At 46.6% G+C, this 12,002-nt stretch overlaps 1 protein-coding gene across 1 annotated transcript in view; it reads left to right on the plus strand.

The window, feature by feature from the left end:
- Positions 1-9,861, plus strand: part of LOC146341899 (vomeronasal type-2 receptor 26-like) — a 39,294-nt gene extending 29,433 nt beyond the window's left edge. The window contains exons 6-9 of the mRNA XM_084807740.1: positions 1,108-1,279; positions 2,724-2,932; positions 7,265-7,391; positions 8,960-9,861. Of these exons, the coding sequence (XP_084663866.1) occupies positions 1,108-1,279; positions 2,724-2,932; positions 7,265-7,391; positions 8,960-9,861 (1,410 nt within the window). The remainder of the gene's footprint in view (positions 1-1,107; positions 1,280-2,723; positions 2,933-7,264; positions 7,392-8,959) is intronic.
- The last annotated feature ends 2,141 nt before the right edge of the window (positions 9,862-12,002 follow it).

Consider the following 12,002-nt stretch of genomic DNA (forward strand, 5'->3'; position numbering starts at 1 on the left):
TCCTCCTCCTCCTCCTCTGCTGCCACTTCCTCCGCTGCCACCTCCTCTGTCACTGCTGCTGCTTTTTCCTCTGCTGCCACCGCCACCATCATTGTCATAGTCGCCACCAGCACCTGAGGCCCGGAGGTGTGCTGGATCTTATTGCAGGGAGTTGCCATTTTTAAGATGACAACTTCCAGGAACTCCCAGGAAGTTGTCATTTTAAAAATGTCAACTGCCTGAAAGAAGAGCAGGTGTTAGGGATGGGGGAGAATTTCTCCCCGAAACTTTGGGGGGCCAAGCGCCAACGTGTTCGGCCCCCCGAACAACTTAAGGGGAGAAATTCTCCGCACCCCCCTGCCCCCCGCACACCCCCCGGGACAGGACTTACCTTTGCCGAATGTCCCTCCCGGCAGCGGGTCCGGCCGGCGGTTCGGCGGGTGTTCGTGCGGGTCGGGAGCGGCAGCCTGTCTTTCGACCAGCTGCCACCGCCGCCATTGCAATAAAAGAAAAAAAAATGCCCCCGTGATAGGCTACGTGACAATTAACGTAGCCTATCACGGCTAGATCTGCAAAGTCAGCCGTGATAGGCTACGTCAATCGTCACGTAGCCTATCACGGGTGACTTTAAAAACAACAAAAAAAGCGTGTACGGATAATGGCGGCCCCCATAGGGAGCCACCATTCCCGTTCCTTATTTGGTCGCTGTAGTCTACGTAAAGATTTACATAGACTACAGCGACCAAATAAGGAATGCGAATGGCAGCTCCCTATGGGGGCCGCCATTTGCGTACGCGCCTTTTTTTTTTTAAGTCACCTATTTTTTTTTAACGTAGCCTATCATGTTTTTTTTTTAACGTAGCCTATCACGGCTAACTTTGCAGATCTAGCCGTGACAGGCTACGTTAATTGTCACGTAGGCTATCACGGGGGCATTTAAAAAAAAAAAAAACTTTTGAGTTCGCGGCCCGGCGAGGCGAGGCGCCTCCTCCCCGGCCTGAATTTCGGCCGGGCGAGGCGGGAAGCCTCCCCCCCCCGGCCTGAACTTCGCGGGGGGAGCAGCAAAGCACCTCCCCCCCACCGCGAACAAGCTTCGAGGACAGGTAAATGACTTTCGTCCACCCCTAGCAGGTGTGCATCCAGACCTCGGGAGTCGGTGGCAGCAATGAAGGCGGCAGCTATAGCGGCGGTGCAGTGGTGGAGGCAGCAGCGAGAGAGGTGGAGGTGGCGATGGTGCCAGTGGTGGCAGCAGCAGTGATGATGGTAGTGGAGGTGGCGGTGATGGTGATGGGTGGCTCAGGTAAGGACCTGGAGGTGCCGGTGCAGCCAGGCCAAGGGTGATAAAGCTCCGAATTGCACCGAGGAGCTTCAGAGAGCCCCTGACCCACTCTGGGACACTTGGTCCCCCCTCTGCTTAGCCTCAGAAGGGGCTCAAAGTGACCTGAGGCAGCTCACTTTGACTCAGGCTTCTGGTCACGGGCCAAAGCGGTGCACAGCCCTGTTCCCTGGAAACCAGTAGGGATGTCAGAGAATTTCACCATGAATCTCAGGGAGGCCGAGTGCCAGCGCATTCGGCCCACCGAAATTGGTGGCGAAACGGTCTGCCCCCCCACTCCCCCAGGATGGGACTTACTTTGGGCAAATCTCTCTGGCAGCAGCAGCAGCTCTGGTGGCGGTTCGGCGGTGGTGCAGCGGCGGCGGCTGCAGCGGCCGGTCTTCCGACCGGCTGCCGCCGCCGCCATTTCCAAGTTTAAAAAAACAAATGTGATAGGCTACGTAAAGATTTACGTAGCCTATCATGGCTAGATTTTTTAAAAATACCGTTGTAGGCTACGTAAATGTTTATGTAGCCTATCATGGCTGAGTAAAAAAACAAAAACAAAACCACGCGTACGCAAATGACGGCACCCATGGGCGCCGCCATTTGCGTACACGCAGTTTTTTTGTTTTTTGTTTACTCAGCCATGATAGGCTACATAAACATTTATGTAGCCTGTCACAGCTGACTGCAGGGACGCAAACGGCGGTGGCTACAGCTGCCGCCATTTGCAGACCTGGCCGGCCAGGATTCGCAGCGGGAGGGACAGGGTGCCTCTCCCCTGGCCATAATTTTTGGGGGGAGGGATGGGACACCTCCCCCCAGCCAGAATTTCAGGGAAGAGGGATGGGGCGCCTCCCCCCCAGCCAGAATTTCGGGGGGAGGGATGGAGCGCCTCCCCCCACCGCAAATCAAATTTCGTAAAAGGTAAGTGACTTTCGTGCATCCCTAGAAACCAGACGGCTCCCTCAGTCAGGCACAAAGCCACAGAGCATCATTCTGGAAAGATCCAAGCAAGGAGGCCATAGGGGCCATAAATAGAGGTGGGGAAAAATCATTCCCTTCCAGTAGCCTTCCAAAACAGCAGCTGAGGAAGCCATCACAAAGCTTGGATGGCCCACCTCTACTGCCCAGTCTCATGTAGGTAGATCTCTGCTTATGATAATTTAATCAATCACCCTTATTCCTGGTTGGTGACAGACTTTCTGGGACCAGAACCCCATAGGGATGAACAGCCCCCTGAACTTCTGATTAAATAAGAATACAAAAACTATGAGTAAGTATTTCTTCCATAAATCCTCCCCCAACCAAAACATTGACCATTACATCTTTCTTCAAATGCCACTACACTTTAGGAATATCCAGATTTAGTATTTACAAATCTCTTGCTTGATCCTTTTAATCTAGCTCCATCACTTTCTGAGAGGTATCTGTTTTAACAACGGTGCTGGAGACAAGGTTTCCCTTGACCAGAGTGGCTGGCTAATAGCTGGATTTGATGTTGTCAACTGGATTGTTTCCTCCAACCGATCCTTTCATCGTGTGAAAGTTGGAAGAGTGGATCCACAGGCTCCTCCAGACCAAGCATTAACAATCCAAAAAGAGGCTATAACATGGCACAGCCGGTTTAACCAGGTGAGATTTATTGATGGATTTGATTCGTAACCTGTCTTGGTAGAAAAAAATGGCACTCAAGGTGGCTTACAGTCGGTGGAACTTTAAACAAATTAAATGAAAACTTTATTAAAACAATAAAATACAACTAATATATTAAAGTACAATTAAAAACACAAGAATAATAGAATGAAATCAGCACCAAGAGACCCACTTACATTACATGCCAAATGCCTACTTGGTAAAAAGAAAAAGAAAAAACTATTTCCCTGCCAGAAGAATGACAGCAAAGAGGAATCACCCAAGGCTCCCGTGGCAGACAGTTCCACAGCCTGAGACCTGGCAAAAAGAAGGCACTGCCTCATATCAGTGTCAAAATGCCTCTGAAGGCAGTGGTACTGAAAGAAGAATCTCTTTATGGATACAATTATTTATTTATTTATTATTTGTATTTATATGACACCAATAAATTAGGGTTTCCAATCATTGCGTGTTTAGTTCCAACTTTGTTTTAAGTGCATTGTAATTAGGGCTGTTCATTGCTTCGACGCCAAATCCAAATACTGAATTGGGCTGCTTTGGGGGTTCCTTGTTGAAATCTGAAGCAGATCAGACCAGCACTGCGGTGGTCTGAAGCAAAGCAGGTCACCACTGAAGCACCTCAGAAGGCCGCAAAGAGCTGTTCTGAAGCTTCCTGAAACCCAGACAGCCTGTCTCTAAATGTATCAACTTGAAAAAGGTCAGGGAGGGGGTGAGGAGGAGGACAGAGTGGGGAAGGGGAGGGGAGGAGGGGGAGGAGGAGGGGAAATGGTGAGTTTGGTGAATGGCAACTCTAGTTGCCATGTTAGGGCTATTAATCCAGCTGTCTCCGATCAGTAGGGGTGGGGGGGAATACAGTACATTTTGGAGATCAACCTGTATTTGTTTCATTGCGAAAGGCAGCTGGTTAGAGTTGGTTAGTTCGCTAGGTCTGTGGTGTGTGTGTGTGTGTGTGTTGTACTCAAGATTTGTTGTTCTTCTTCTTTCCCACCCAGCCCTTCTCAATTCAACTATTCCCTTTCTCTCTTTTCTAGATTTTGTATTAAAAAAAAAACATTTTAAAAATATTTTTTCTTTCCTCCTTGCCTTGCCTTGTTCTTTGCTCCCCCTGCCCTTCTAAATTCATCTATTTATTTGTATTTTTCCCTTTCTCACACACACACACAAACACACACACACACACACGAGTAAGTACTTTCCTTTCCCTGTTCTTGGCTCCCCCACCCACCACCCTTATCAATGTATTCCTTCCCTTCCCATTTTTGAACTCTATATCTATTAAATATATAATCCAGCTATTAAATAAGGATGGCAAAATGATAACAGATGACAAAGAAAAGGCAGAGGTGCTCAATTCCTACTTTGGCTTAGTCTTCTCCCAAAAGAGGGTCTATGACCCCCCTGGCAAAGGCGAAGTACAGGCTGAAGGGGCAGGATTGCAGCTTGAGATGAATAGGCATATGGTCAAGGAACACCTCATTACTCTGAATGAGTACAGCTCTCCAGGGCCAGATGAGCTGCACCCTAGAGTAATAAAGGAACTGGCAGAAGAACACACAGAACCACTGTCTATTATCTTTGAGAAATCATGGAGGACAGGGGAAGTGCCAGATGACTGGAGGAGGGCTAACGTTGTCCCTATCTTCAAAAAGGGTAAAAAGGAGGAACCTGGGAATTACAGGCCCGTCAGTCTGACATCAATCCCTGGGAAAATTCTGGAGCAGATGATAAAGCAATCCATCTGGAAGCACCTTGAAAACAATGCAGTGATTACTCGAAGCCAACATGGATTTGTCAAAAACAAGTCCTGCCAGACAAATCTGATCTCATTTTTTGATCAAGTAACCTCCCTTGTAGACTGTGGGAATACTGTAGACATAATATACCTCGACTTCAGCAAAGCTTTCAACAAAGTGCCCCATGATCTCCTGATGAGCAAACTAGCTCAAAGTGGGCTAGATGAAACAACGATCTGGTGGATCCACAGTTGGCTACAGAATCGGACTCAAAGAGTGCTTATCAATGGGACCTTCTCAAACTGGGGAGAGCTAACGAGTGGGGTACCGCAGGGCTCAGTCCTGGGCCCAGTGCTCTTCAACATTTTTATTAATGACTTGGAGGAGGAGGTGCAGGGAATGCTGATCAAATTTGCAGATGACAGAAAATTGGGTGGGATAGCTAATACTTTGGAAGACAGAAACAAAATTCAAAGTGATCTGAATAGACTGGAGCACTGGACAGAAAACAACAGAATGACATTTCATAGGGATCAATGCCAAGTTCTGCACCTAGGAAAAAGAAACCAAATGCACAGTTACAAGATGGGGGATATGTGGCTCAACAACACTACAAGAGAGACAGATCTTGGAATTGTTGTCGATCACAAGCGGAATATGAGCCAACAATGTGATGTGGCTGCAAAAAAGGCAAATGCTCTTTTGGGCTGCATTAATAGAAGCATAGGTTCCAAATCCTGGGAAGTACTAGTTCCCCTCTACTCAGCACTGGTTAGGCCTCATCTGGAGTACTGTGTCCAGTTCTGGGCACCACACTTTAAGAAGGATGCAGACAAACTGGAGAGGATTCAGAAGAGGGCAACAAAGATGATCAGAGGACTGGAAACAAAGCCCTATGAAGAGAGACTGAAAGAACTGGGCATGTTTAGCCTTGAGAAGAGAAGACTGAGGGGAGATATGATAGCACTCTGCAAGTACTTGAAAGGCTGTCACAGAGAGGAAGGCCAGGATGTCTTCGCGGTCATCCCAGAGTGCAGGACACAGAATAATGGGCTCAAGTTGCAGGAAGCCAGATTCCAGCTGGACATCAGGAAAAACTTCCTGACTGGTTACACCAATATGACAATGGAACCAATTACCTGGGGAGGTGGTGGGCTCTCCCACACTGGAGGCGTTCAAGACGAGGCTGGACAGCCATCTGTCAGGGATGCCCTGACTTGGATTCCTGCACTGAGCAGGGGGTTGGACTCGATGGCCTTGTAGGCCCCTTCCAACCCTACTATTCTATGATTCTATGATTCTATCTCCCCACACACACACACACAAAAGAAAGAAATGAAAACCCTTTCTTTGCTTGAAGGTCATTCTGTATTTGCTTTTATTTCACTCGTGTGTGTATGTGTGTGTGTGTGTTTGCGTGCTTGTGTTCTAGTCAAGGAAACAGTGTGTGGCAAAGCACTACACACATGTCTACATTTCAAAATGCAATGGGCAATGCTCTATACACATTAACACATATTATTTAAATTTAATACTACAATGTGTGGCAAAGCAATCCCAATATGAGGCACCTTCAGGGTTTTGGCATGGGGGCTGCCTGTTGCCCAGATTTCATGCACTTCTGTGCAACCAGTGAAAAGTAATAAATCTTTGTTTTGAGAGTATGTGCCTAAAAGAACATTTTAGCACAAAAACTACTCTGCCAGCCTGCCTGCCAGCCTGTTTTCTGAGGTAATGTGTGTTTCATTCAGCCAGAGAGAGCCTGAAGTCATCCACTGTGAAGCTGAATAGGAAAGGTTGTTGTTGTTGTTGTTGTTCAGTCGTTAAGTCGTGTCCGACTCTTCGTGACCCCATGGACCATAGCACGCCAGGCCTTCCTGTTCTCCGCTCTCTCCTGGAGTGTGTTCAAGTTCATATTCATTGCATCGGTGATGCTATCTAGCCATCTCATCCTCTGACGTCCCGTTCTCCTTTTGCCTTCAATCTTTATGTAGACTACGGCAAAAATAAGGGCAACGCAAATAGCGTTGCCCTTATTTTCGCCGTAGTCTACGTAATCTTTACGTAGATTACAGCGACCAAATAAGGAACCCGAATGGCGGCTCCCTATGGGGGCCGCCATTTGCGTACGTGCTTTTTTTAAAAAAAAAGTCACCCGTGATAGGCTACGTGACGATTTACGTAGCCTATCACGGCTGACTTTGCAGATCTAGCCGTGATAGGCTACGTTAATACGTAGCCTATCACAGGGGCGTTGTGTTTTTTTTTAACTTTTAATTTAGCAGCCGGGCGAGGCGAGGCGCCTCCTCCCCGGCCTGAATTTCGGTTTCGGTAACTGTTTCAATACAGAACCCTGTTTCTTCAGAACTTAATACTGAGAATATTACAAGTTGATTCCTGGCTTAGGCATACTTTGCAGACTCCTTAGGATCAATGAGAGATATGTTTGGCGTGACTTACTTGAGCCTATTAGCACGTGTCTGAAAATGTCATGGTCATTTTAGTCTATGGAAAGACCCCAGAAATGTAAGGATTCCAAACTCATTATCATTATTCTCCCCTTTTATTTATGAATTAGGTACAGCCTCTTTCTGTATGTACTGAGCGCTGCCGCCCTGGGTCTAGCAAGCAAGTGCAGGAAGGAGAGCCATTTTGTTGTTATAATTGTATACCATGTCCAGAAGGGAAGATTTCAAACAAAGAAGGTGAGTTGGTTGAATCACATTCTGCCATTACAACAAGAAATCAGGAGGCAGTAGGTTCAATGCTTATACTTAAGAATTCCTCAGTGGGCTGATCTGAAAATTCATGGTTTAGGAGAGGTGGTGTCAAGAGGTGCCCTAGTGGCCTCTTTCAGTAGACTCCAATAGCCAACTCAAGACACAGACAAAAGGATTATTTTCAAGGCTTTAATCCTTTTACAGCTTAATGACTCTTTCAGATGCTAATCACCAACGACTAAGCAAGGTACAGCAGAGTGGCCTATGCGCCAAGTAGGCAGTTGATCCCTGTTTGTAGGAGAGTCACTTGAAGACCCTGAACTTATGGGCTAGGGAGACATCCTCCCTCTTTCCCTTGGGTCCACGGGAGGCAGCTTTTGCTTGCGCGCCAAACGGGTGCTACACCTCCTTTCCACACCCTCCAGCGCTTGTCACTCTTTGCGTCTGCGTCAAGCATCTAGCAAGCCCCGTTCCTGCACTTTCTCACTGCTAGGATCACTATCTATCTCAGGAATGCCAGCAGGAGGAATCTCTGCCAGCTGCTGTGCCTGTGAGGGATGAGCTGGCTCCTCTCCCATGGATTGCTGATCCTCCTCAGAATCAGAACTGCTCTGGGGTTCTATCGGCTCAGTTTCCACCCTGAGAGGTGGGCTGGAGGATGGTCCGGGCTAATTTTGAAGTAGAAATGGAAGTACTTTGGTTATTAAATGAGTTTAATTTTTTTTAAGTTCCAACCAGCAGTTTCACAGGCATAGACATGTGGGGTCCTCCAATGGGTTTACTTTGTAGGAACATCCCTCCATTTGTACCACATATTCTGAAAAATGTTTTGTCATTTTAGTTAAACACGAAGGGGTAAACTGTGCAGATATTGTGAGCAGAGATTCTCAAGAGACAGTACAGGGCCAAACTATATGATGCCCTAATTCCATATAGTGGAGCTTTACATGAAAGTATTACTAACTGCTGTGTGAGCATGTGCAGGTGCTCTGGGAGGAGGATTTTAAATTTTCCCCCACCTGTTTCCCCCTTAAATTCCACCTTCCACAGTGTTAAAAAAGAAAAGAAGCCTAGACTGAGGGACTCAGCTTCACATAGATGGGAATAGCCCTTGATACGGTGAAGGATACAAGCAAACTTACAGAGCTGACAGAGCTGACAGAGCTGACAGAGCTGGATGCACTGGCTGAGGTAATACCAATGAAAATACTTAGCAGACTTTGATCTATTCAGAGAACTATTCAAAGAGCAGCATGTCTACAACATTTGCCAAGTTAAAATGCTACTGTTGCAAAATAATTTATCTGGGTCTGTCTTTCAACACTGTTTGAATGCTGCAGCAGATACAGAAGGATCAGGTCACTACTTAATAATTGTGGGACTCCAGCCATGTTTAGCCAGGTTAGATCTACAAAGCTCTGAGTCAACCCCTTCCCAGATTTTACAGTATCAGTAGAAAAGATATACTTTATTGATGTGATGGGAAAATTACAGGATATTATTAAGATTTACAGCATCTTTATTAGATTAAGAATACATCTTTTCTATTTCAGATACAAATGACTGTTATAAATGTGCAGACACAAAGTATCCAAGCAAGGACCAGGATTTCTGTATTCCCAAGATTATAACCTTCTTGTCTTATAAAGAACCTTTGGGTCTCAGTTTAGCCTTCTTTGTTCTTTCCTTTTCTTTGGACACGGCTCTAGTGTTAGGAATATTTATGAAACACCACAACACTCCCATTGTCATTGCTAACAACCGGGACCTCACCTATGCTCTCCTCATCTCCCTCCTGCTCTGTTTCCTTTGTGTGTTCCTGTTCATTGGCCACCCTCAGAAGGTGATGTGTCTCCTCCGACAAACCACTTTTGGCATCATCTTCTCAGTGGCTGTTTCTTGTGTGTTGGCAAAAACCATCACTGTGGTTCTGGCTTTCATGGCCACAAAGCCAGGATCCAAGATCCAAAAATGGGTGGGGAAAAGGCTGGCCAGGTTCGTCGTTCTTTCCTGCTCCTTTATTCAAACAGGCATCTGTACTGTATGGCTGGCAATGAATCCTTCTTTCCCAGATGTCGATGTTCACTCAGTACCTGAGGAAATTGTAATAGAATGTAATGAGGGCTCTGTGACAATGTTTTACTGTGTTCTGGGCTACCTGGGCTTCCTGTCGATTGCCAGCTTCACTGTGGCTTTCTTTACCCGGAAACTGCCTGACAATTTCAATGAAGCCAAGTTCATCACATTCAGCATGCTGGTGTTTTGCAGTGTTTGGTTATCCTTTGTTCCCACCTACCTGAGCACCAAGGGAAAATACATGGTAGCTGTGGAGATCTTCTCAATCTTAGCCTCCAGTGCTGGATTGCTGGGTTGTATATTTTCCCCCAAATGTTACATTATTTTATTGAGGCCTGAGCTGAACAGCAGGGAACAGCTCATCAGAAGAAAAGACTAAACCATTTTAAGTGTCTGTCCTTTATTATTATGTATAATCTAGACATGTATGTATAATCTAGATATGCATTTATAATCTAGATGTGTATGTTTAGCAGCATATTTGTGAAAATGTCTCTGCCTGCATCTGCCCTATATTCAACAGCCCCTAAGGTCTCCAACTTCTTGCTAGTTGAAATTATCATTTAGAGCACTGAAACAGTTTCAAACTGTTTAAAGGGAAACTATCATGTTTGTACATATACCGTTACTTTAGCATTAGCTTCCCTTTCAGGAGCTCTTCTTGAAATCCGGACTATTCTGAATTTCAGAATATTTCTATTTTTTTCTGTTATTGTAGCTGCTGACAAGGAAACTCTCAAAGTATTCTTTTTGAACATGCCTACATAAATGTATCTGCCTCTGTTCCTAATTCTAAGTAGCAAAATGAATTCTTGCAGAATTTCAGAAGTAATGGAACAGAGAATACGTGCTATGAATGAATCTGGTCTATTACAACTAGGGGTGGACGAAAGTCACTTACCTTTCGTCGAAGCTTGCTTCGCGGTGTGGGGGAGGCGCTTCGGTTCTCCCCCTGAAGTTCAGGCCGGGGGGGGAGGCTTCCCGCCTCGCCCGGCCAAAATTCAGGCCGGGGGGAGAGGCTTCCCGCCTCGCCCGGCCGAAATTCAGGCCGGGGAGGAGGCTTCCCGCCTCGCCCAGCCGCGAACGCGAAAGTAAAAAAACAACAAAAAAACGCCCCCTGATAGGCTACGTGACGATTCACGTAGCCTATCATGGCTAGATCTGGAAAGTCAGCCGTGATAGGCTACGTGAATCGTCATGTAGCCTATCACGGGTGACTTTAAAAAAAAAAAGTGCGTACGCGAATGGCGGCCCCCATAGGGAGCCGCCATTCGCATTCCTTATTTAGTTGCTGTAGTCTCCGTAAATGTTTACGTAGACTACAGCGAAAATAAGGACAACTTTATTTGCATTGTCCTTATTTGACCCCCGTAGTCTCCGTAAATCTTTACGGAGACCACGGCGAAAATAAGGACAACGTTATTGTAAAATATTGTAAATATTATGTTGTGATTTCCTCCGTAGGGGGGAATCCACCCGTTGCTTCTGCCGTACTCTCGGAAGGTGGATTGCCTTGGCCAGAACTTTTCCACTATTCTCGTAATTATTTACGTATTTTTCGTTGCTGCCCGAAATATGTTTCCCACTTTCCCGCCTTCTGTGCGCTCCCCCGCTGTCTTGTTTTCTCGGACAGGGACAGGGTCTGTGATTTTATTAATTTCTGTGTATTTGTGCTTAATGATCCTCGCGTTTACTGGTCTTGTTGTTAACCTAACCGCCTCACACAGTCACAATAAAAAAAAACGGGGCTGCAGCTCCACTTCCGCAAAATCTGTCGTCAACTTCCTGCTAACTTCCTGAATGTCATCTGTATTTGCGCTTGCGTCTGCGTGGGGATTTGTGGGTGGAGTTCTGTGGTGTGGTGGTGGTGTTGTGTTAGTGGTGGTGCTTGCTTATTATTGGATTTCCTCTGTTGTTTGTTCATTGTTGTGGTTTTGTCTGGTCTGTTTGTGTAGTTGTGCATTGTGGTGTTTTTGTATGGTTTGGTCTGTGTGTGTGTAGTTAAGTGGTGGTTGTGCACGTGGCTGTCTTGGTGTGTGTGTTTGTGTGCAAATTGCAAAATGGCTGCACCAGTGCGTGGCAGGAGGTGGGACCATGAGGAGACCAAGGCCCTCCTCAGCAACATTAAGCGCAGCGAGGCGGTGGCAGTGCTGTTTGGCAGCTCCTCCTGTCGCAATGAACTTTATTGGGCCCAGATAAAGAGGAGCATGGAGCGAGCGGGCCACTATCGCACAGTTGGACAACTGAGGTCCAAATGGAAGGCGCTCAAGCAGTCCTTTGTCAGAGAGGGGATTGCTGCTGCCGAGCGGAGGGCACCACTGTCCAACCCCCCCGCCTACTACTGGCGCATCCGCAGAGTGTGGGTCCAAGCAGGCCGGCCCACATTTTTGCAGAGGTATATGCCTGGTAAGTTATAGTTATCCCATCATCAAGCTCAACTAAATATGAAGACAAGGATGTGTACCGAAAATGAAGCTATCTCTTTGTGGTCTCATGCAGAAACAAACAAATCCTGACATT

Source organism: Heloderma suspectum, chromosome 6 (genome assembly GCF_057233095.1).
Source record: "Heloderma suspectum isolate Gila_16-S chromosome 6, 16-S_ref, whole genome shotgun sequence".
Classification (NCBI taxonomy): domain Eukaryota; kingdom Metazoa; phylum Chordata; class Lepidosauria; order Squamata; family Helodermatidae; genus Heloderma; species Heloderma suspectum.